This window comes from Delphinapterus leucas, chromosome 20 (genome assembly GCF_059928025.1).
Source record: "Delphinapterus leucas isolate spDelLeu-1000000601 "Yukka" chromosome 20, BTC_Dleu_Yukka2, whole genome shotgun sequence".
NCBI classification, from domain to species: Eukaryota; Metazoa; Chordata; class Mammalia; order Artiodactyla; family Monodontidae; genus Delphinapterus; species Delphinapterus leucas.
The window spans coordinates 9,066,843-9,092,442 of record NC_143148.1 but is presented as its reverse complement, the minus strand read 5'-3'; the positions used below and the strand labels follow the sequence as shown (position 1 = coordinate 9,092,442).

Below are 25,600 nucleotides of genomic sequence, written 5' to 3'. Positions count from 1 at the left end.
CGCAGTAGTAGAAGAACACAGGCTCTGGAAGCAGATGGGGTTCAGATTGCAATTCACTAGCTCTCTGACCTCGCGCATGTTACGTTACCTCTTAGCCTCTGCATTCCCATCTGTAAAATGAGATTAGTAACAATCTCTCTGAAGGAGCTATTGTGAGAACGGATGTAAAAATGCACGGTAAGGACTTAGCATTATGTGCCTCACACATAGTAAGCATTCAATAAATGGTTTATTACTGGTGTTATTAGCTGTCTTCTTAGACCAGGTATTAATCTTTTTAAACAGCATCCCAGACAGATGGCTATCCAGTGAGAAGGGAGTTCAAAAACTCTGGCCCTTTATAATGAGTGACAGCTGTGGCTACTATTATTTTATATAGAGAGAGAATATTTGCCTTCCTGTCATCCCCAGTCTAGTCATAGCTCTGTTCTCTAGAGCCGTCGGAACAAGACTGTTCTACATAGAAATTGTTTAGATTTTTGAAGGTAGCAGCCTTGGCTGTTCTGAACTGTCTCTTGTTCTATTCCCACATGTTAACTTGTTTCTCTTGTTCTATTCCCAAAGATTAAAAGATTCCCAAAGAAATCAGTAGGGCTCTGTAAAAAAAAAAAAAGACCTATTGCCGAGATTCTGCTATGGTAATGGGTCTTTGGAGATTTCTGGTATGTAGAGATGCCTCATAGTTTAAGATTGAAGCTTTCTCAGTGGGGCCTCTAGCCATGGAACAGATCTTGTGGCTAGGGGGTACTGCTTTCTGCTGGCAGGGGTGAGCCAGAGTCAGCCCCTGAGTGTTTCTGTGTGGGTCTGTGGGTCCCAGGATGCACACCCCTTGGCATCCAGCGTCTCTGCCTAGGGGCCTGCTCCAGGCCCCCGGCCCTTTCCCTGCTCCGGTCCCGGGCTCCTTGGCAAAGCTGCCCTTGCTCTGTCAGCCATCCTGGTTCTCACCTGTGTTGCTAGCTCTGTTTCCCGAGCAGTCTGCGGTTTGAAGTCTGCTCTCAGACTTTTGTTTGTATTTAATTGTTGTCTGATTAATAGTTGTGGAAAATTGTACTGACCAAGTAGATGATACCTTTCCTAACTTACGCCGTGTTGTTGTGTAGAGCGGTGGCAGAATTGCTATTTTAAAGTGGGATTTCGTAATATAAACACGTGTCCAGATTACAGGAAATACTAAGTTGATGATTAATTGATGCTGTGGAGCCGGCCTTGTGGTTCAGATGCTTCCATTTTTGTGATCATCCATCTAGTGAGGTCTCAGCAGGCCCGCGCCTCTGATAATTTCCCGATTGCTAACTTGCAGTTTGTTTTCTGCCCTGTGATACCGGGGCAGGTGGCCATCAGGAGACAATGCAGAGGGCTCCTCTGTCTGCGCTGAAGGTCAGGGTTGCCAGAAGGTGATGAATGGCCTGAGGCTGTCAGGATCTTCTCCAGGTCCGAGAGCCTCTCCACCCTGGGGCTCGGGAACTGTGGGTATTGCTACTTCATCGAGGACTTCTTAAGCTCCTGCCGTTTGTATCATTGTTTTCTTTGTATTAGAGAGGGCTGATATTCAGGTAAAGAGAAAAGTGTAGTGATTTCTTTAAACCTAGGGCGTGAAGATTTGAATCTGTTGACACATACCCAGGGCTTGTCAAAACGTGGGTGATTTCATGTGTAAGCATGTGACGTGTTACCCGAGATGTGAAATAGGTAGCAAGTTTAAATGTGTCTGAGAATGGTTTAGAAAAGTCACTGAGGAAAGAGACCATTGTAAAATTACTAACTAGGGATGGTGAACAGGGGCCATCCTGACCTCTAACTTCTGGAGGTTGACAGCAATAGAGGGGATGGACCGTCTCAAGATTGGCTCCCCAGGGTACTGAGGGCCAGTGGGTTTCACTCAAATGTGTTTCTTTGAGGGGATTGGTCGGGGGGGAGACTGTGGTCTGGACCCCAGCCTGATGGTGGATGAATGTCAAGCATCTTCTGGAACAGTGTGGAGGCAGAAGAGTAGCAGAGGCCCTGGACTTAGACCACTCTGCCTCTTACCACCTAGGACTTCACCTTTCTGAATCTCCCTTTCTCATCTGTATTCTCTCTCCATCCAGTAGCCCCACCATAAGGGGTTGAAGATTCGATGGCATCATCATTCATCTAATAAATGAGTGGTGGATGTGGGAAAGCATGTAGCCCAGTGCACAACATGGTGACCATGCAGGAAATATTAACTCCAGAAGGGAGGGCAGTGGGCAGGGTCACCACTGGGCTGGGGTGTGTCCAGGGCCTCGAGTTTGGATGGTGTCTGCACTTGTGCCGAGTACGGTGATGGCGCAGCTCCTTCGTAGCTAGGCATCGCACAGCAGGGCGTCCTTGAGGCTGGTCTGTTGACCCCCTTTTCTCTGGGGTGAAAGGGCCCATGTGCAGTTAACAGCTTTTAGGCTATAGGGAATTGATGGCTTCTGCTTTGATGTTCTTCAGAGTTCACCTGCCACCAATCCGGGGCTCCAGAAACAGGCCGACTGCGTTTATCTCGCCTGATGGGTGCCTCTCCAGAGGCATCAATTAGGTGATAACTGACGTTGAGACACTTGGCTCTCAAGAGCCTCCTAATGGACTTCAGGGCCTAGTCCTCTCTCCACTGTCCGCACTGCCTTCTGGTGTTCAGTGGTGGCTCCAGGGTGCTTCCTCAGTGCCCCTTCAGCTGGTCAGAGTTGCTCAAAACCGTGATCTTCAGAAGGGAACCAGGGTTGGTTTGGCCATGAGATCCCATCTTGGTTTTCACAGTGACGTCGTTGTCCTTTAGACCCATGGTCTTAGGGGCGCAACAGTGGACTTTCCTTCCTGGAGAGGAGGAGAACCAAGCTGAGAGACAGTGCTTGGAGTCCACTGCAAGCTGCACAGTACTTCCTGTGCCAAGGGGTGGGGAGTGAAGGGTGGAGGGAGTCATTCTCTCACTTGGTACTTTATATCCTCCATGTTATTATTTAATTGAATTTTAGCATTGCTTTTTTCCTTACCTAACACTGTACATCAAGTAAGTTCCAAAAGAATCGCAGAGTTAAATGTAAAAAAAAAAAGTTGTAAAAGAACAAGAAGGAAGAAACAGAAGAAATAGAGAATATCTGATCTAGAACAGGAAAATCCTCTCTAACCATAAAAACAAATGAAGACATCATAAAGAAATTGATGGGTCTTGAAAACCTAAAATTTTTGAATTATGTACTTCCAAAAAATTCAGTACACAAAATTAGAAAACAGATAACAAAAGGGAAAAAACGTAAAGATGTATAACATTAACATAGTCAGTTCCTTAATATTCAAGTACAAAATGAGAAGAACCACTGCTATAGGAAAATGAACAAGAACACGAATAGGAAATTCACAGAGTAAGAAATACACACGGCCAAGAATCTTTTAAACTTAACTAGCTATCAAAAAACATAATTGTGGGTTATTCCTAACAGTGAAAACTTGGAACAACCTAAATGATTAACAGTAGATTGTTTTTAAGTTACTGTGTATTTTGATGTCTTTAAAATCATGTTGTAAAAAAACAGTTAATGATTTACGTTCACAACATACTTTGTAAATGAAATGGGTGGGTTAAAACAGTGTTCTCTCCATTTTGTTAAAACAACTAAGATTCCAGAGTATACATCAAAATGTGGACAAAAGATATCTTTGTCTGATGTGCTTCTGTATCATTTTAATTTTTACAAAAAGCAAATATTTTTACACTTTTAAGTGAAAAAGAAAATGGGCCAAAGTGGGTTGAAGCATCTAGGTAAGTCAAGAGTGCTTCAGCCCTGTTCCTGTCTCCCAGTGGGTGCCTCATGGACTCTCCCCTTCTTTCCTCAAGTGCAGTCCTCCTCGTTCTCTGCTCTCCACTTCCTGCTCCTAAGACACCTGCTTGTTTCTTCTCAGGACTGAGCACTGAAGGCATCTACCGGGTCAGCGGGAACAAGTCAGAGATGGAGAGTCTGCAAAGGCAGTTTGACCAAGGTAAGGCCACAGCCCAGCCGAGCACCGGAGGCCAGTCAGGGCAGGCGCAACAGCCGGACTGCCAGCGGAGCCCCTCGGGGGCGCTCCTGCCACACAGCCCCAAAGCCAAGGGGTGCTGGCCGGGTGACTGAGAAGGAGAAGGGGTTTGGGCCCTGTCAGCAAACAGAAGTGTCATCCCCGCCAAACCTGCTTCAGCTGGGCTGCTCCCACACCCCACCATCCAGGCACTGTTCCGGCCCGCCCTGGCCCGCGCCTCGCTCACCAGGAAAGGGCCTTGCTTCCTTTGGACTGGGCTGTGCAGGGGTGAATCTCAGGCACATGATGTAAAGGTTGGGTTGAGATGACAATCCCCTTTTGCCAGGGCCACGGGAGTACCCTCCTCACAGAGTCCCTGCAGGAGAGAAACGAAGCAAGGGAGCCTTTTGTGATGAGCTGAGCCTTGGGCCCCAGACTCCCGAAGCTGAACTCTCCTGAGTTAGACTGGCTCTTGGCAGGGACTTCTGTCTCCTAAGCTAGATCAGGTCTGAGAGGCCTAGAGCCAGATGGCCAAATCTATTCCACCCTAACCCAACAGCCAAACTGTAACACCCACCAATGCCAGAAGCAAATGAGCCAAAGCAGTAAAAATTCACAGATGTCACTGACCAAAGAGGAAAGGAAGCTGGGGATCAAAGCAGGGTCCAACTTAGCATGTGACTGGGCCTCAGGAGACCAAGCCAGGCAGCCTGTGCGGGCCTGCAGGAGCCAGCAGCTAAGCCTTGTGCGCTGGGAGCAGGCGCCCCACCCCAGCACCCAGGGGCCCATAGCACTTCGTAACACCACAGTCAGTCTCTGCTGGCTGGCAGCGGGAGGAGGTGACCCAGGAGAGAAGGAAAATGTGCGTTAGTCTTGCAGGATAGGAAGCATGAGGTCAGAGTGAGGGTAAAGCCACCCTTGGGTATACACTTGATTATATGCCAGAATCTGTAACATGGGTTACATACAACCCCCCAATAGAAACAGCTGATATCTATCAGTAGATGATTTGTTACGATCAGAAATGCAGTAAAGTATGTAAAGAAAAATTAGAGACAGAGGTCAGAGGTATCATAAGCTGGAAGGGACCAGCAAGGGGAAAATGAGCCTCGTTGCCCGATCACCACAGGAGCAGGGACGGAGATGGCAGCCCAGTTGTTGGTAGCATTTTTGTAACCTTCCAGGAAAAGGGAGCTGGCCTTTTGGGAAAGCGTCCTCCTGTTTTCCCTGAGTGCGAGGGTGTAAGGAAAAGGTAGCAGCACATCCAGGCCAAACAAGGGGAGTTGGATGGCACCGAATGGGGGGGTGCAGCTCCTCTACTCTAAGGCTGACCTTGGAAGGTTGGGTGTCAGCCTCTGTCTGTGAATCTCAGAACTCTCTTTTCTTCTTTTTTAGCAGCACCCAGGGGTGCCACCCTCTGTCCAGTCTGTGATGATTCTGAGTCCCTACCCAGCCTCCAGGCCTGCCCTGGGCAGCGTCCCTGGGTCCTCGTTTCTCTGCTTATCCCCAACGCTGAGTGTTCCTTGCTTCTGCCCAGCTTACATTGATCTGGCCTCACTCTCCCAACTTCCTTTCAGATCACAACCTGGATTTGGCAGAGAAGGACTTTACAGTGAACACTGTGGCAGGGGCCATGAAGAGCTTTTTCTCAGAACTGCCAGACCCCCTGGTCCCATACAACATGCAGATCGATCTGGTGGAGGCACACAGTGAGTAGTGGCAACCGTGTGTAGCTTGTGGGCCCCTGGCAGCGCCCCAGGCGGACTCTGTGTTGGGCAAATTGAGGGAGGGGGTGCAGCACCTTAAGAATGGGTCCTGCCCTCAGAGAGCTGACATTTGGACTCTTGGAACTGAGATGTGAAGGACGTAAGGAAAGGGGACTAGCAAGATGGCACCGAAGGGGCTGACACATTAGACCCCTGCCTTGGTTGACCAGAGGTGCTTCTCTGAGGGTTCTGTCAAGAAGGTTGCACGTGGCCCCAGAACTCCGTGAGCTGAGAGCCTGGTTTTGATGTCGGACTTGGGGCAAATCTCTGCTCCGTTGCTTGTTCACAGTGTGTGCATGGCCAGCGTGACCTTCCCTGTCCCTTAGTTACCTCTGTTACCATCCCTCCTCGTATTTATTAAATGAGATTCGGAGAGGTCTGGAGGCAAGGCTGTGTCACAGACCTGTTAGGTGGTAGGTGTATTACTTTCCTTTGCCCTCCTCTCGCTCACCCCTCTTCTCCCAGCTCTCTTAGAAGGAAATTAACGTGTGGTGCAGAGCCAGATAGCCTCTGAGGAAGCCATCCTCTTGAGGGAAGGGGACAGCTCCGATGGCCCTGACCAGATGGTCACTTGAGGCTGCAGCAAGTTAGCATCTCTGGTTTTAATGGTCACCTTGCACGCCATCCTGCCTGCCCCGAGAGCTGTTTCTGCCCTGGCTTGCCTCTCTCCAGAGGCTTTTGTCCACCATGTGGGAACCTTCCCACTGGGCAGCCTTTCCTGGACTTCATGTAGTGCTCTAGGCGGGGGGCCTGACCTCTCCAAGCTTTCCACGGGGTGACATTTCTGAACTTTTTTAGCCAAAGGCAGCCTTCTACTTTGTACCTCTGGTGGGGTGGGCCAAGACCCCAGAAGCAACCACTGCTGTGCAGCTACAGAAGGGAGTGTCTTTGCCAGCGACCAAGGGGGTGGGGAAGTGGAAAGGGAGCTGTGTTCCTGGGACCCCAGCACATTAGTCTTATCGTGCCACTGCCCAACTCAAAAGAGGGAGTTTTAAGCAAACACGATTTACTCACAAAGCTGATGGTGTGGGCAGAATTCTGGGGGCTGTCACAACTTCGCAGGACTTTTAAGATGTGGGTCATGGACTCTTAGTGGCTTCGGGAAATAGAGGTGCTGACAGAAGCCCAACTATGGAGGGGTGTCCCTGTCAGAACCTGACTGCTGTCAGTGCTGCAGAGCCCCCAGAGTCTCTGTTCTGTGGTCTGCCTTTCCTGTGATGTTTGTTTCCACAGTCTAGGTGCCGCCTTCACCACCATATTTTACACACACCATCTTAGCTGATTGAAATTGTTCGCATCCCCAATCTTATCCAAGCCCACAGGGGTGGGTAGAAGCACTGGCAGCTTCTGGGACTGTCATAGGGTTCCTTGGCCTTCTTTCCCCTCTACCTTCTCAGGACAGGAGTCTGGGTTTCTCCAGATGACTTAGGGGGTGGGGACAGGTGCCAGCTTCTGCTCTGGTCCTACCATCCGAAGATAGAGGCCCTCCCAGCAGTCACTTCTCTAGCAGGCTCCAGGCTGGCTCAGATGTGAAACAAATGGGAAATCTCCATCCAGAGCCAGCTTTCTTTCCATGTAAGCTAAGCTTGTCTCTGGGCAGAAGTTGGGAAGAGAAGGTGTGGGCTGGTACCCAGCTTGCTGGAAGCCCAGAGATTCCAGACAGCGTTTGTCTTGACTTGGCGCCATCTAGAGGCTTGTAGAGTCCTGGCACCCCGCAGAAAGAATCCCATTGTTTCTGCGGGAATTGCTGACATAGCGTCTTTTTGTTTGGGGAGGGTCACAGGGGGCAGGAGAGGAAGGTGTTATTGATAGGGAATCAGCTGCCTTCCTACAGCAGCTTCCGCCGCCTGCCCCTGCGGAGGAAGGGAGCTTCTTGCTGCTACTGCAGCCTGGAAAAGGGTGGAGATTTTCCGCTTCCTCTTCCCATTGTGTGTTTCCTGTGCCCCAAGCTAGTCAGCTGGAGCTCCGTTGTCTTGAACCTGGTAGAGAGAAGTGTATCTCACTGACATGGCACCTCTCACGGCCTTAACAGTTGAGTTAAGAGTGGGGCTGTGTGTGCCAGAGCTTAACTGAGCCAGAAACACCAACCAGGCAGTGCCAAAGTTAGTGTTAAGGGACATGATGGAACAAAGATTCTCATGCCCAAAAGTAGCTATTCTCAGCCTGGCTGGGTTTCCATGGCAACGTCAACTTGACCAGCTCTTTCCACGTAATACCTAAGAGCTGTTGTGTCTGTGTGTGTTAAGGGCTTGGAAATGGTTTCCGATCCCATCACAACAAATATCAAGGTCACTATCAAAGTGTTTTGTAAGCTCCAAGATTTCACAATATTGAACATTGCTGAAATTCTGCCTACAAATGGAGGGTTTCGTGACTGTTCACCAGTTATTTTCCTACCGCGTTCAAGGTGATGTGTGGGAGATTGAGAAAGGAATAGCAGCCGCAGCCCACACTGCGAGGGAGGGCAGGCTGGGCGCGACCTGTGCTGAGACGTGGTTCCTGCCCTCCCCGGTGCTCACTTAAGTTCTCTGCCAGACAGCGTGAAGCAACCTGAGCTGGAAGTGCAGAAACGCAGTAAGGAGAGAGGAAGGTAGAAGGCCTCGTGGAAGAGACGGCACCTGAGCTTGGCTTCAGAGAGGACCAGGATTTCAGGAGGCAGCTAGAGGGGGCTTGAATTCCCCGTTCTGTCTCGTCCTCACGTTTCACCCCAGCCTTCAAGAAACAGTATCATTTATTCTTGCCCCACGTCTTCTCTCCCTCTCACAGCCCCCCCAAAACCCCACCACCACCTATCCGGAATCCCTCTGGTCCAGCAGTCCCCGCACACCCTGTCCTATGTCTTTTGTGCCAGGAAAGGCCCTAGAGCTGCCTCTGTCTTGGTCCAGAGGCTCTGAGCCTAAGGACCTTTGGCCTCAGAGCCTCGTTAGCCCCCATAAACTGCTTGTGAGTTCTGTGTGTGCATTTAAGTCTACAGAGAAGACCATGGTCTTTCATCAGATTGTCAAAGGGATGGGAGTTGCCTGGCAGTCCAGGGTTAGGACTCCACACTTTCACTGCCAAGGGCCCGGGTTCGATCCCTGGTCAGGGAAATAAGATTCCACAAGCCACACAGTGTGGCCCACCCACCCCCCGCAAAAAAAAAAAAAAAAAAAAAATCATCAAAGGGATATATGAGCCCAGATGGTTCAGGATGCTGGCTTATTGTCTCACCCTTTCCATCTGTAGATGAGACAACTTAGGGCTAGAGATTAATAAATGACTGACTGGCGAGGTCGCCAGGTGAGCCAGTCTTGCTGCTCATTGGGCTCTTGTTCACATGCTGCCTTGTGATATTGCTAATTCTGGGATCCTGCTTCCTCTTGTCTGTCCAGTTAGCTGCTTAAGAGCACGGGGGTGTTCCTCATCTCCTAGCATGTGCCAGGCCCTGCGTGGGACAGGGACAGATGGCAGCAGACAGACACGTGTGCAGTCCCTGCCTTCATCTGGCGGGTAGGAGACATTGCACAGGTTACTGCAAGGTCGTACCTCCGGGAGAAGGACACCCTGAAACTTCCCTTCTGGGCCCAGCAGAGGGAGAGTTCAGCCTTGGGGTCATTTCCCACCAGAAGGACACTGGCAGCTGCATGCACCGCTGAGCGGTTGTGACCTGCGCCGGTGTTTTCCTTTTCTGGTGGTGCAGGTGTGCAAGGTGGTCAAAATCCATCAGGGAGTTTCCTCTAGGCACTGGGTTGAGTGGTAGCAGATCCAAGCCTAGAGCCTGGTTGACAGCCTGGGTACCAGAGATGGCAGCAGAGTGACACAGCCAGGGCAAGAGCAGTGTTTGGGATTAGGGCCCCTGACACCAATTTGTGTGACCTCGGACCAGCATTCTTACTTCTTTGGGCCTTGGTTTTTCTGTATACTGTGAGGGGTGTAGCAAGCTAGCCTCTGAGGTCCCCAGTGGCCTCTGGCTATCCTCTCCTCTTTTTAAATTTATTTATTTATTTATTTTTGGCTGCGTTGGGTCTTCGTTGCTGCACGTGGGCTTTCTCTAGTTGCAGCGAACGGGGGCTACTCTTCATTGCGCTGCGTGTGCTTCTCATAGCAGTGGCTTCTCTTGTTGTGGAGCCCGGGCTCTAGACGCGCGGGCTTCAGCAGTTGTGTCTCGCAGGCTCTAGAGTGCAGGCTCAGTAGTTGTGGCGCACAGGCTTAGTTGCTCCGTGGCACGTGGGATCTCCCTGGACCAGGGCTCAAACCCGTGTTCCCTGCCTTGGCAGGCGGATTCTTTTTGTGTGTGTGTGGTACGCGGGCCTCTCACTGTTGTGGCCTCTCCCGTTGCGGAGCACAGGCTCCGGACGCGCAAGCTCAGCGGCCATGGCTCACGGGCCCAGCCGCTCCGCGGAATGTGGGATCTTCCCGGGTCGGGGCTCAAATCCGTGTTCCCTGCATTGGCAGGCGGATTCTTAACTACTGAGCCACCAGGCAAGTCCTGTCCTCTCCTCTTGCTCCAAAGTTCTTGGGACCTCAGTTCTAAGTTCCCTGGTCTGTATCCAGACTTCGTCTTTATTTTATTTTATTTTTTTTTAATTATCTATCTGTCTGTCTATCTAGTTAGTTATTTTGGCTGTGCCAGGCCTTCGTGCTGCAGCACGCGGGATCTTCGTTGTGGCGTGCAGGATCTCTTAGTTGCAGCAAGCGGACTTCTTAGTTGCGGCATGCGGGATCTAGTTCCCCGACCAGGGATTGGACCCAGGCCCCCTGTATCGGGAGCACGGAGCCCTACCCACTTTACCACCAGGGAAGTCCCCAGACTTCGTCTTGATTCAGCTGACCTCACATGCCTCTCGTGAACCTGTATTGATGTCTCAGTTGACAGACACATGGTTTTAAAAGTATGGTTTTTGGGGCTTCCCTGGTGGCACAGTGGTTGGGGGTCCGCCTGCTGATGTGGGGGACGCGGGTTCGTGCCCCGGTCCGGGAAGATCCCACATGCTGCGGAGCGGCTGGGCCCATGAGCCATGGCCGCTGGGCCTGCGCGTCCAGAGCCTGTGCTCCGCAACGGGAGAGGCCACGGCAGTGAGAGGCCCGCGTACCGCAAAAGAAAAAAGAAAAGAAAAAAGTATGGTTCTTTAGCTGAGGAGGCCTGAGCCCTATAGAGCCCTTCACCCCTTTCAAAGAGGATTATTGAAGCTGGCGAGGGCTCTGAGCATGGTGGCAGGCAGGTGACCCAGAGCCGGAGTGCTGGACTTGGAGACAGAGCTTGGTGCCCACCACTCCTTCCACTCACCAGCCTTGTGTCCTTGGTGTTGCCTCTTGAGTGGGTCTTCTCAGCCAGCATGTGGGATAAACCAGCCCCACCTGCCCTCTGGTGGTGGGAGGACGACACAAACAGCAACTGTGAAATCGCCCCGCCGACATTCCTGCGCTCTCCAGAGGTAAGAAGTCACTGGTGTCGTGACTACCATGAAAAGACGGCCGGTGTGAGTGGGTCCCTCAACGCTGGTGGTGGTGTGCTTGCTGGAGGAACATCGAGACAGAAGGACGGGTCAGATCAGAAGGCTGTGCGTGAGGTGGACCTTGTTCTTCATGGGGCTTTGCACCGGGAGGCTTCCGGTTGTTCCCTTCGCCGCCCTCCCCTCCATCTAGGGCCTTGTTAGGCACCTTGCTGGTGTGCTACACCGGGAGGGGGAGAGAGGCTGGCGTGCCTGAGGGTGGCCCTTGAATCACTGTCCGAGCAGGTTCTGTAATCCCCCTGGCCCGCCGCCCGGAAGAGAGAGACGGAGCAGCCGTCCTTGTTGCTCAGCAGATAGGAAGGAGAGGGGCCGTCCCGGGCAGGCAGTGCCATTAGCAGCCCCATTTCCTGCGTCCAGCCAGGAGGACGGGTGAGGCTGGGCTCTTACTTGAAGGTGCTGCTGTTCGTACACAGCTGTGTTCTTGTCGTGCGGGCGCCTAGAAGAGGCCTCCGGAAGCCGCGTCTGGAAGGGCGCAGCTATTCTAAGTGAGACTCAGCATGCCCGTGCGTCTCGTGTTTTCCAGGACAGTTGTTCATCCCTCCACCCCTGCCCCCACCCTGAGCCGTTTCCTTCTTTTAAGTAAACTTTTTATTGAAACGTAACAGTAAAGGATTTTGAAACTCAAGGCCAGACAAAAAGGGTGCCCTTGAAGTTGAACCCTTACAATAAGTCTTGGGTTCAGAGAAATGAAACTGATAATGGCGCCACATAATTAGTTCCTGTGGGGGTGTTTGTAGTCATCCTCTAACAGACAGATGTTGCCAAAACACTGTTTTTATCAAGCCACGCTCTCAAGTCAAAACATTCACCGGTTTCATGCTCATTAGCCTGCCAGCGAACACCCTCAGCTCCATGCCTGCCATCTTGGCGGCCGCCTCTTCCACTGGTTCCCTGAAACTCAGACTTGCTCCCAGGTGCTTGTTGTGTGTCTGGCTGTGAGCTCTTCATTTCATGGTGTGGTGTTGCCAAGTAAAGGAGGCACTGTCATGAGCCTCTTTCATGGGCAGGGAGACTGCCGCTCAGACGTGTCACTCCCCCGAGATCACGCAGTTGGTTGGTCTCAGAGACGAGATCTAGACCACCGCACAGCCCTTCCTCCCTGTACCTCCCCACACCTCCCCACCAGCCGTTTATGTTCTGTCTGTCCTTCTGAGTCTAGCTTGAGGCTCCCAGACTGTGGTGACCCTCTAGGAACATCACCTCCTACAGAAGTTCTTAACTAGGAGACCAGAGGCTTCCTAAAGAATATGTGGGTCTGGGGAGTCTGTGAAGCTCCAGGAATCGTAGACAGGGCTGTACACAGTTTATTTGTGGGAGAGGGTCCAGAGCTTTCATCTATCCTAAAGGAGCCCATGTCCCCAGACCAGTTAGGAACCATCATATTTCTTAATGAACAACCCCCTGTCCACCTACCCCACAGCCATCAGTTGTGGGAGAGCTGCCATCTCTTCATGGGATCCTCCTGTGATTTTTATGAGCCCTGGAGTCCTAGAGATAGCCTTCAGTTCCAGCAAGTGGCCTCAGGGATACCTTCCCATGCTCAGAGAGATCTCTCGACCAACTGGTTCCAAGTGGTCTCTGGACCATTTTTGTCCCACTAGCCCAGGGCGGCTCTCCCAGACAAGGCAGGCCAGGTCTACTCAGGAAGGGGAACCAGGGCCCCAGGGAGCACAGCGGTCCTCACTCAGACTCTGAAGCCATCTGGAGAGGGTTTGGTTCCCAGACCAAGAGGCTGATGTCTGCAACCTCTCTGGGCCTCAGATCCCTCATCCTTGAAGTGGGGTGATAACAGCCCCGGCCTCGTAGGATTGTGAGGGCTCGCCGAGCCAGGCCTGGCGTGGATTAAGCGTTTCATTTGGGTTAGCATATTTTCCCTCTCTCAGTACATTAGGATTCCGTGATGGGCAAACTCTGGGCAGTAGTGGGGGAAGGGGGTATGTCGTCCCTTTGATGAACTACATAAGAATTCCCCCGCTGTTTCCATCGGCTCCTCCAATAGGGAGATATGTGGAGGGTCCCTGTGACTCCAGGAAAAGGACAGAGCCCTGGTCTTGTGACAAACTCCCTCCCTAGACCGTCTGTTGGCGTGGGTGGGTGGCAGCGCTCACCCGTCTGGTCAGGAAGCAGGCAGGCTTTCTGCATTGGGATGCCTGTCTCCAGGGGCAACCGGATGAGCAAAGAACGGTGTTCTTTATGGTAGATTCTCTCTGGATCGTGGAGTCTCGGGTGGGGGGTGGGCAGGAAGCCCCAGGCGTACAGCGCTCCCCTTCAGCAGGGGCCTGGGACACGGAGGTGGGCCTGACCCCTAGCCCCATGCCACTGCCAGGTGTGCCAGCCTTGGGCACTGGCTTGCAGGGAGAGGATGGGGTTGGGCTTCCCTCAGAGAAGGTAGAGTATATACAGCGTACTCTTCCCTGGCCGCCAACCCACCAGTCTGACCAAGTGCCCAGGACCAGTATCTGCTTTGAGCCCCAGGCCCACCAGCCTTGTCTTGGTTTTCTCTCTCCTCAGAAATCAATGACCGTGAGCAAAAGTTACACGCCCTTAAGGAGGTACTCAAGAGATTCCCGAAGGAAAACCATGAAGTCTTCAAATATGTCATCTCTCACCTGAACAAGTACGTTGCAGGGCTTGCTGTTTGGTCTTCCCTCCTTTGAAAACCTCCAGTCGGGGCCAGTTGGCTGTAGAATGTGGCTGAGCAAGGCTCCGTCCTCAGCCTGCTGGGCTGCTGGCTCCTCCACCTCGGGTTCCTGTCCTGGTTCTGTCTGAGAGAGGCCTGCGTGGCCCCCCGCACACCCGAAGTCCTTTCTCCAGGATTCGTGTTTCCTGACTGGCGTGACAGCACGCTGGGCCGAGACAGGTGTGCGGTGTAAGAGAGTGAACTGCACTCAAGCAAGTGCGGGAGCCACAGTCAGGAAACCAGTTAGCTGCGTGGTTCCCGCATTTACTCACACACACAGTAGGTTTGTTTTCCAGTCAGACCTATTCCTCTCCTGACAAAGTGGTGTCTTATGGACGTGGCTTGGGATACACACGCTTCTTCTCTGTACAGCCAGAGCATTGCCCCGCTTTGGGGGCCTGCGGGAGAGTCCCTGAGGCATCCTGTCCACCCACGGGGCTGGGGGGGCGGGGTGCCTCCCGTGAGCTGGGCCTCAGAGCCGCGTGAGGCACTGGAACAGAGGACGGGGCGTGGAGGGGCTCGGGCCTCAACTCGCAGGCCAGGGCCCTGGAGAGCTGTGCTGGGGCCTTTTCTGTTCTCGGGCTGCGGGTGGGCGGGCCAGGAGAGCAGCTGGCGAGGCAATGACCATGAGCACAGTCGGTCGAGATCCTCGATCAGGCCTGCTACAGGGCTCTGACCTTGAGTTTGGTGTCGCCTGCAGAGTCAGCCACAACAACAAGGTGAATCTCATGACCAGTGAGAACCTGTCCATCTGCTTCTGGCCCACCTTGATGAGACCCGACTTCAGCACCATGGACGCCCTCACGGCCACACGGACCTACCAGACAATCATTGAGCTCTTCATCCAGCAGTGCCCCTTCTTCTTCCACAACAGGCCCATCAGCGAGCCTCCCGGCGCCACGCCCAGCTCCCCCTCTGCCCTGGCTTCCACCGTGCCCTTCCTCACCTCCACACCTGTCACAAGTCAGCCGTCACCGCCCCAGTCGCCTCCGCCCACCCCCCAGTCCCCGATGCAGCCACTGCTCCCCTCCCAGCTTCAAGCCGAACACACGCTGTGAGCCCCCCCGAGGCCCAGGGCGAAAGGAGACACGGTCTTCTCTGTTTGTCGGGGTAGCGTTTGGCCTTGAACAAAACCGGGTCTACTGGGGGCGGGGGTGGGGAGGGTGTCCCCTCTCTCCTCTCACCTTCTCGACATCTCAGCGGTAGCACCACCAGCCAACAGTCCGCCAGAGGCTGGGCCGTCCAGTGCCCTGAGCCCCAGCACTGCAGACCTGGGGCTGGCTGCAGGCCACAGCCGGGGCCCTGCCCTTTGACTTGGACCCTTTTGAGGACTGAACTAGCCAGGCAGCGACCCTGTGGCCCTCCACACGCTCACTGGTCCCCGGACCCCCTCCCCCACCTGTCTGCGCACACCAGCCTCAGGGCGTCCGCCCACTGGACAGAGCACGGGCTTTGGCCAGGGGAGGAGGAGATTTGGGGCTTCAGGCTGCCCCAGGACGGGGCCGGCAGCCCCTAAAGAGAACACTTCCCGTCTGTTACCGCTTCCCACCTTCCGTATCTGCACCTCACCCCCGTTGCCCGTGCAGCCTGTCTAGCAGCCTCCTTGGGAACACGTAGGCCACGGCTGTGCCATCCCGAGGCACAGTGCTGAGCACAGATCAGAACAGAGGGAGGGTAGCTCCGTGCCCGGACCGAGAGAGGGTGTCGCCGCTTCCACCCCCCACGCACCCCCTCGTCGCTTCACAGGCTTTGGGGATGCGCTCCCTTTAAAACAGGAACACGAAGAAAAATGGGAAGACCCCCTCCAATGATTTTTAAAAAGAAAAGGAAGAAAACTACAGACGTCGAGATGTAACTCTCTCCCCACCTCTGCCGAGAGGCAGACAGGTGGACGCGGACCCCTGTCTTGGTGACAGCAGAGCGGGGGTGCCTGCCCGGGGGTGGTTGCCTGAGAGCCTTTTGGGGTCCCACTTACGTCCTGTCACTAGATGCCCCCCACCACCCCAAGAAGACAGTTTGAGCCCCTGGTGGGAAGAGCTAGGGAGACCAGCATAGATACTGGTCTGCCTTGGAACACACTACAATGCTCCAGGAACGCTGCTGCTGCGTGCGTGCGCGCGCGCAAGGTTGGGGTGGGGGCAGCTGGAGGGCGCCAGGGTGCACTTGGGGTTTGGTTCAGTGTGTTTGGTGTTGAATCATTTTCATACTGCGCCAGCAGGGGTATTTGTGGGAAGTGGGCCGTGTGTGGGGAACTCTTGAAGTACGGTGGTCTGCTGGTGCCATGTAGGGCCATCCTTCAAGCTCCCAGGCTGTCAGAGCCCAGAGGAGCTAAAGGTACAAAGACCGTGAGAGTCGTGAGGAGGGCATCGTGCCTGCCTGACACCATCCTCCTCCTGTGGCCTTCCCCCGCCCTTCCTGGCCTTTCCACTGGCCCCTGAGAACCCTTCTCATTCCCACCTCCGCCCTCCAAACACAGCAACCGTGCTAAGGCTGCTACAGATACTGGCTGCCCCCCATTCCCCGTGGCTGGGCCATGGCCTCTGCAGTGAAGAAGCCTGACACTAAGGTACCCTGGGCGTGGGGTGGAGGCCCGCACGCTGCGTAATCCTCTGGGGTCTCTTTGCACTTTAAGAAGCAGCACCTGTGGTGTGTTCCAGGACGCCCTGGGTTGCCTCAGCGGGGTGACCTGACAGAGTAAAAGATGCCTCGGAACAATCCCCGCCACTCCCAGCCCCAAACGCTTCCTGTTGGCTGTTGGAGGGCGGGGTAGGCCCTTTGCTCACTGACTTCTCTGGATAAGCTGGATATCTCACCGTTTCTAGTTTGACAAAATAAGGTGCTTGGAAAAACTAAATTATCCCTGCAAGTTTTACCGCCTCCTTAGGGATACAAGTCAAAAAACAAATCCAAGGTACATGAATGTCTTAGGTAAATGTTGGATGCCGGATTTCTTCTGTTCTGGTGGATCTGTGCTTCATGCTTTATAGGTCGGGGCTTGGCTGGAAGGCAGTGTTTGTGTTTAGTTTTGACTGAGGTGGTCAGACTCATGCTTCTCTGGCCCTCCAACTCCCTCAGCTCTGAGCCCCAGGCAGGTGAGGAAATGACTCCGTTAATCTCTGCCTTTTCTAGGTCATGCTCACCTACTCCCAGTCAGCCCCAGTTTGGGGTGGGGGTGGCCTGGGGCCACTGTCCCATGTGTGAACTAAAACAGAAGTGGCCTGGATCCCTCCCACTGCCCAGTCTACACTACCACCCCTTTGTGCTGGCACACTGGGCTAGCTGCAACCTTGGCTTTGCACCAGGAACTTCACAAGCCCCGAGCTGTCCTGCCTTCCCAGGCAACTCCCACCCTGAGACTGCACAGTCCTTGTAAGTGGTAGGTGATTTTTCTGGATGGGGAAGGGGCACGGTAAGGGCGAACGCCTGTGCATTGCATCATTACCCATGTGGGAGTAGCAGAGACCAGGCTTCCACAGGTTAGCCTCCGGTCCCATGGTGCCCCCGGCCAGCCAACCTGGGCAGCTGCACGGATCCCCTCACGTGCCTGCCCCCAATGTCCTGCCAGGGCTTTAACTGTGCAGGTGCGGGCTGGTGGCTCATGCCCCGAAAGCCACAATCGGACAGGAAGCTTCAGGGGTTCCTCTTTGTTTCCTTTGCTAACTCAGTTACATTTTCTGCTTCTCGGGCTGGAGGACATTCATCCCGAGTTGGCATTGGTACCAGCAGCATTGCTGGGCCCTGGGCTTTGGCCTCTGGGGGTGGGGGTGGGGGTCATCATTTGGACCAAATGGGCACTTGGAGGGGACCCACGAAAGCGAGTGTGGGAGTGTGTTGGGGCAGGCTACCCGTAACTGGAATGCTTCCCACCCCCCACCTCCCGTTCATCTAGTGTGTTAAGCTCTGGAAAGTTATCTGACAAGTCATTCTCATGTGAGCTGCACCACGGCTCTAGGAATTGAGGGAGTGGCAGGCATTAATTCACCTTTGCCAAAATGGGTGAGCATGTCAGTGGGGGTATGGGGCTCGTTCGGTGCCTCACAGCAAAATAGCAGTGTGCCCGGAAGCTCTCTCCCTGTCCGGTGTTCTTTCTACATCCACAAGAGTGTAGGCACCAGGAGCTGGAAATGAACAGCCCTCGGTTTTAAGTATAAGGCTGATTCTGGATCTGCAGCACCGATGGTTCCACAGAGGGAAGTGGTCCAAGGTTAGGAGGCGTGGCTTGTGAATTTGCCCTCAGTTCTTGGTTGTGTTGCATGTGGGTATCACAGCACATTTATTCCTGCGTCTGTCAAGTTCTTCCCATCACTTGGCATTTTGAGGAGGAATGTGAAATACTGAGTGCTGTTTCCTGGGTTTTCCTACATCCACTGCCATCTTGGTCTTCCTGCTTAAAGCAGAATGCATGCTGCAAGTGAGATTCTTCTAGCAGAATGTGTGTGTCCTTGCCAGGGTGGACAGGGGGTGACAGCATAGGGGCAGCACACCGGCCAGGAGGGGCTGGGAGAGCACAACTTCCCTCGTCCTTGCATCTTGGCTCCTCCGGGGGGGGGGCGGGGGGGGTGACCTAGAGAGACGCCATCCCCTAGGCCACGGGTGTTCCGGCCTCAGCCCTGAAACTCGGAAACCAGTCAGCTGCATTTGTAATCTAAGGTCATCTCCATCTGTGCCCTCCCCAGTCCCTTCCTAAGAGGAGACCTACACTGCGGGGGGATGTTTGCTGGAGGAAGTGTTGGCTCTGCCACTGAGGGCTCTGCTTTTCCAAGAGAAGGAAGCTCCAGGGATTTGGGTGGGTTGCTGTGGACCAAGTTCCTTCACACCACCTTCCTCGTGTGCGATGCGCATGGTGTGCCGCGGGGCCTAGGAACGGGCCCAGCTTGCTGGGGACAGTCGCGGTGCTCGTTCCCTGGCACTGCTGGTTTCCGCAGACAGTGGACGGAAGAGTTGCCCTCACTCCAGTTGCTGGGCAGGTTCAAGCCGCTCGTTCGTGCTTAGGTGAAAGGACGACTGAGTCGTGTATGCCGAAAGCCCAAGTCACGTCCGTGACTGCTGGTGATCGCACCAGAGAAGGCCTGGCGTGAGGGGAAGGGCCACTCTCGTCTAAGGTCCCGGCCTGGGCCCGCCACCGCTGTCTTTAGAAGGGAAGGATTCTTCTCACCACCTCCTCTGAGAGCCATCTCTCAGCCGGCCGCCCGCCTGCAGACTCCTCGAGGGTCAGAGGCGACTGCCTGCAGCTCCTGCCCAGCAGCCCCCCTCGGCAAGCTCCAACAGCAGTGATGTTACACTTCAATGTAGTCGAGACAGGGCGTAAGTTATTGTTTGCATAAAAAAGAATCATGTTCCCTGTGTACATTTAAAGAAATTTTTAAAAAGTCTGAATTGTTGGGAATAAAACTTGTTTGAAAATTCGGAATAGTGCTGCTGCCAGCTTATTTTTCTGGTACTTGTATTTTCACATGTTAAATGATCTTTATATATGTTGAATTAACAAATATTTTGAGTTTCCTGAGGAAAAAAAAAAAAACATTAATGGTATTGAAATGTGTTAGTAGTCTGGCTGTGTGCCCAAAATTCTGTTTCGCAGCAAAAGTGAAGAACTGTATGTAAAGAAAGTATAACAATTATTTCTTTGTGTTTTAGGGGCTTTAACCAGGACATCCTCTAGTTGGTATTAGGAATGTTTGCTTAATTTCCAAACTTTTTTTTTTAAACACGTGGGTTTTTTGAGGCTCCAACCTGATTAGTGCATGGTCAGCCATCAACTAAGGCTGAGGCATCTCTGACTGAGGTGTTTTTGTTTGGTTTTGTTTTTTAAAATCATGTATTTGCTACAGAGTATTGTACTTGTCTCAATGGGAATGGTGTAAAAAACTGAAAAGGCCTTATGTGACATGTATCATAGTTAATAAATCAATCTTGTAAAAAACCAAACCTGAGAGAGATGAAGGTGGCCCCTCCTCCCCGGGCCCTGAGCACACCCACCCCGGGCAGGCCAGCAGGCCAGGCTCCCGCCCCCTCAGGCCCCGTGGGGACGCTGGCTCCATCCTCAGACCCTCAGGAGGAGCGCGGTGGGTCTCTGGCCATGGAGGGAGAGGGTCCCACAGCACCCCAGGGAGCAGGCATTCTCCAGCAGAGCCGGGCCCCTGGGAGCAGGCATTCTTCAGCAGAGCCGGGCCCCTGGGAGCAGGCATTCTCCAGCAGAGCTGGGCCCCGTGGGGAGCTGCTGGCACCTTACGCCTCCATTCCAGGGACTGCTGCCGGGAGCTCCCGCCTGCACAGGGCCAGCACTGGCCTCCTCTCCTCTCTCCTCTCCTCTCCTCTCCTCTAGCAGAGCGACCTGCTTCCCCCCTCATGTCTACCGTCACCCCTGCAGTTTAGGTCATCATGCGAAGCACCACCCAGAGACCCCTGTGGCCACAGGGACCCAGCAGGCCAAGGAGACACCAAACGTCAGGTCCTGTCCATCCCTGTCACTTCCTGTTGTCTGAGCGGAGGCCACGCCAGTGGCTCTGGGGTCAGATGTCAGGGTTTACCCCTGGGTGACCCAGGAGAGTCAGCTTCTCAGGACAGCAGCTCCAGGGATGGAGGTTGCCCCTCAAAGACACCTCAGCCACTCAGACTCGGTCCGCTCTATCCCTGTTCCCTCCTCACCCCTCCTTCCTTCTAGGCTCTCTAGGTCACCTCCCAGATGCCACATGCAGCCGTGACCTCTCTGTCCCCACCGCCTCCGTTCTGGCCCAGGTCCTAATTCTGGCTCACCTGGACTCTGACGGACACTCCCACACCTTCAGTGACCTCCCCGTCCTCAGTCTTCGTACCCCCAAGTTACTCCAGAAGGAAGACCTGGCTTTGCGTTACCTGCAGCAGCAGTGGGAACTAGTCACCGAACGAGATGCCTCTCCCCTCCCGTGCCCGTGGCAGGCGCAGTCATTGATCACAACCCTCCCTCGCCAGAGCTCGGGCCCCACACGCCCCTCCAGGCAGTCGCCGCCCGTCGACAGGAGCCAGCAGTCACTCACAGGTCTACCGCGGGCCAGCCAGGGGCCCCTCCCTCGACCCAGCCTGCCCTTCTCTCCCATTCCTCCAGTCAGACTCCCAGCATCTGTCAAAATCATATCCTCTGAATGCACTTGGCTCCTTCCGTCTTCCAAGTCTTTGCTTGTGCTGTTCCCTCTGCCTGGAATTCCTCCAATCCACACACCCCCAAACCTCAGCTCTGCCCATCAGATCCTCGCCTGTCCTTCCAAGCCAGTCTTCCTCTAGAAATTCTTCCCAGACCCTTTTACACACTGACTCACCCAACAACCATTTGCCTACTATGGGGATTCGTGTGACTCCCATAAATGCTTCAGCATTTGTTCTTTTTCAAAACAATTTATACAGTATACAGCTGGCACTCAATATGTGTGCTGACATAAACCTTTGTCTCAAGTCACGTGTACTTGTATACTTATACCTCTCAGCCCCATCCACCCAAGTGGAGAGCTTGGGGGGGGCAGGGCCTGTGGCTCCCCCATATGTCCTCTCAGAATGCCCACCAAGGTGCCTTGAGCAAGGCGCCCACCAAGGTCCTCGGTCTGTAGAACGCAATGGTCGGTCTCAACCTGGCCCTTGACTTGAATCTATAAGCCGACCTCTCCCATGTGACTCCAGCACAGACCTCTGCTCCGAGGGCCACATTCCTATCCACCTGCCTGTGACACTCCACTTGCTGACCGTGACATACCCACAGCCACACTCCCGACCCCTTTCTCCAAACCTGTTCATCCCCCATGCTTCCCCAAAGCCAGAGACCCTGGAGACCTCCTCAGGGTGTTACTCTCTCCCATCAACCCGGCCCACCTCCAAGTTGCATTTTACCTTCCACGTAGCTCTCAGATCCCACCATTTTCCTGCTCATTTCCTGCCACCATCCTGATTGAATCTCACCAGCTTCCTCCTTGGCCTCCTCCCAGGTCTCCCAGCCTCCAGTCTCACCCCCTCCCTTCCATCTCCCTGTGGCAGCAGAGCAAGCTTTTCAAAACAGATCTGGCCCTGCCACCCCTCCCTTAACACCTTCTGGGGGTCCCCAGTGCCCTCAGAGGCAAACTCTTCAGCAGGTCCTGTGAAGCCCCCGCCAACCCCCCAGGGAGTCTTACCTTACACCCTTCGGTCCAGCCCTCCGAGTCCTCAAGGGCCCGTCCACCTCAGGCCTTTTGCACATGCTGTTCCCTCCTGGAACTCTGCCCACCCCTCCTTGCTAACTCCCTCCCTAGCCTTTAGATTTCAGGTCCATGGACTCTTCCTTGGGAAAGTCACCCCCTCCCCCCAGACCAAGATGAGCTCCTTTGCTTTCAAAGAAAAAAAAAAAATGTTCTCTTCTGCAACAGTGCTTTTCTGTTACTCGTTCAGATTGTATTCGCCCATTTAACCCGTATTTCCTGAGTGTTTACTCTGTGCCAGGCCCCCTGGGACACAGCTGGGAGTTGACCCCCTAGTGGAACAGACACAGTAAACAGGCAAAGAAATGAATGTATGCATAATGCCGGGTGTAGATAAGGTATTAAGGGGGAGCGGGTCTGTTATTTGGGGTGGTCACGAAGACCTCTCTGGGGATGTGACATCATTGCAGCAGGCAGAGACCAGGATGACTTGCCTCGGATACAAAACTTAAAGGGGCACAAACTCAGTGATCAAGATAAAATATATTTCAATTCATGTTTTAAAAAATCAAAGCCAGCTCCCCAAAATCCATGATCAAAATTTTAGGTAAAAAACAGATTCAGTAACAGTGCTGTGAAGGCCCAAGCAAAAGGAGAAATCGATAAGACAGCCTGGAGTGGGGAGGAAAGCGGTGGTGGATGAGACCAAAGCCAGGACAGTGGACGTGGGGAGAGGAGGTGGGAGTCCGGATACCTTAAAGGTCAGGGCGACAGAATCTGCTCAACATTGCACGTGGCTGTGAGAGAGAGGAGATGGGACGACTCCAGGGCTGACACAAAGTGTATCTAATCACCGTCTGTTCCCCGAGTTGCAGCCAGCACCGAGCACCTACTAGGCTGCTAGGCTCTCACCAGCTCCAGGCCGACTGCCCGGAAGTGGAGAACGCGGCGTGTTACTCCATGCGGCCACCAGGGGTCAGCAGAGCGCCGCCCTGCCCAGCCGTGGTCGGGCCTGGGAAGTGTTGGAAGCCGGGTCGGTGACGTTTTAAGCTAGGGTGAGAACGGGGTTGGAAGTGTCCCAGGAGCAGGCTGAGAAGCAGGGGGTGAGCCACTCATCCAACCAGCCCTCCATCCATTTATTCAGGGCGAGGTAATAAGCTCAAAGTTTGTCCTGGGGGCGCTGGGGAGCCATGGGGTAGTTTGAGCATGGGAGAGACTGCGTCGGATTTGCAGGAGCTGAGGAGGAGGAAGAAGAAAGCGGTGATTTGAGAGATACTGCTCACCGGAACTCTGCCTCCTAGGTGGGGATTAAAGAGCATGCAGTTGTCACAAATGTTAGCAAGACAAATCATATTAATAGAAGCTAAAAAAAAAAAAAAAAAAGAAGCTAACAGGGAGTTTGGGATTGACATGTACACACTGCTCTATTTAAAATAGGGGGGCTCCCCTGGTGGCGCAGTGGTTAAGAATCCGCCTGCCAATGCAGGAGACACAGGTTCGAGCCCTGGTCCAGGAAGATCCCACATGCCGCGGAGCAACTGAGCCTGTGCACCACAACTACTGAGCCTGCGCTCTAGAGCCCTTCAGCCACAACTACTGAAGGCTGCACGCCTAGAGCCCATGCCCCGCAACAAGAGAAGCCACCGCAGTGAGAAGCACGTGCACCGCAATGAAGAGTAGCCCCCGCTCGGCGCAACTACAGAATGCCTGCGCACAGCAACGAAGACCCAACGCAACCAATAATAAATAAATACATACGTACATAAATTTTAAAATGAATAAATAATAAAATGGGTGACCAATAAAGACCTACTGTAAAAATAATTAATTGATTTTAAAAAATAAAAATAAAAGCTAACAGTAAATCAACCATACTTCAATTTTTAAAAATTGATTAAAGAAGAAAAAAGTATCTTAAAAAAAAAAAAGCTAACAATTTTTGGACATTTACAAGGTATCAGGCCCTGTTTTCTTATCCCCACTTTCCAGATGAGGAAACCAAGGCACAAAAGAGCCAAGTGATTTGTCCAACATCACAAGCTAGTAAGTGGGAGCCAGGATTTGCACCCCAAAGCCCATGGCTCTTCCTGTGGCTACTGTAACAAATGACCGCAGACTGGTCATAACAACAGAAATGCCTCCCCTCACAGCTCTACCAGCCGGAAGCCCCAGATCAATGTGTCATCAGGGCTGTGCTTCTCCGAAGTCTCTAGAGGAGAGCTGTTCCTCGCCTCCTCCAGCCTTTGGGGGCTCCTTGGCCTCCCTCCAATCTCTGCCACCGTTTTCGCATGGCCTCCTCTTCTTTCTCCCTGTGTATTTGTATTTTTCCTGGGCGTCTCCTCTTCTTTTTTATTTATGTATTTATTTATTTTGGCCACATGGTAGCTTGTGGGATCTTAGTTCCCCAACCAGGGATTGAACCCGGGCCCTTGGCAGTGAAAGCAAGGGAGTCCCAACCACTGGACTGCCACGGGATTCCCTCCTCTTCTGTCTCTTATAAGGACATTTGTCGCTGGAGTTAGGGCCCATCCAGATAATCCAGATAATCCAGGATGATCTCATATCAATATCAAGATCCTTAATTACATCTGAAAAGACCCTTTTGCCAAGTAAGGTCACGTTCACAAGTTCCAGGGTTAGGACATGGACATATCGCTTGGGGTGGGGTGGGGGTACTACTCAACCCCCTACAACTCTTCCCCATGATACTATTATTCTTTTTTTTTTTTTTTTTTTTTTTTTTTGTGGTACGCGGGCCTCTCACTGCTGTGGCCTCTCCCGTTGCGGAGCACAGGCTCCGGACGCGCAGGCTCAGCGGCCATGGCTCACGGGCCCAGCCGCTCCGCGGCATGTGGGATCCTCCCGGACCGGGGCACGAACCCGTGTCCCCTGCATGAGCAGGCGGACTTTCAACCACTGCGCCACCAGGGAAGCCCGAATGATACTATTATTCTTATTGTTGTCATCGGTATTGTGCTTACGACCTTGAAGGGCAGCTCGGGGCTGGAATAAAGTCGGAGACGCCCAAGTGGGCGGTTGGGAAGTCAGAGACGATGAGGATGAGGCACATTTAATAATTGAAGGGGCTTCCCTGGCGGTCCAGTGGTTACAGCTCCGCGCTTCCACTGCAGGAGGCGCCGGTTCGATCCCTGGTCAGGGAACTAAGATCGCACACACTGAGCAGTGCAGCCAAAAATTAATTAATTAATTAATTAATTAATTAATAATAATTGCAGAGGTATCTCATCATTGCCCCACCTTCACCCTGCTGCCTCCCCAGCTGCTGCTCGGCCTCTTGTCCCTTCTCCAGGGGACTCTGCAGTGTCAGTAGTGGAGAGAGTCCCTTTCTCTCTGGTAGGAGCAGCCCTTGGGCTGGGAGAGCAGTCAGCCGAGCTCCCCGGGCAACCCCACAGGTTCTTCCTGGGTAGGCAGGAACACTGGCCCACTGGCCCAGACCCTGAGACCTCTGTCTCTGTAGCTGGGCCCCTAAGCAAATGAGTAAAGGTGACAACAGAGTGACCACCAGGC

At 53.4% G+C, this 25,600-nt stretch overlaps 1 protein-coding gene across 1 annotated transcript in view; it reads left to right on the top strand.

Annotated features, from left to right (window-relative positions):
• ARHGAP35 (Rho GTPase activating protein 35) overlaps positions 1–15,099 on the top strand; it is a 114,659-nt gene extending 99,560 nt beyond the window's left edge. The window contains exons 4-7 of the mRNA XM_022585278.3: positions 3,904–3,981; positions 5,574–5,705; positions 13,766–13,871; positions 14,635–15,099. Of these exons, the coding sequence (XP_022440986.1) occupies positions 3,904–3,981; positions 5,574–5,705; positions 13,766–13,871; positions 14,635–14,992 (674 nt within the window). The 3' untranslated portion in view covers positions 14,993–15,099. The remainder of the gene's footprint in view (positions 1–3,903; positions 3,982–5,573; positions 5,706–13,765; positions 13,872–14,634) is intronic.
• The last annotated feature ends 10,501 nt before the right edge of the window (positions 15,100–25,600 follow it).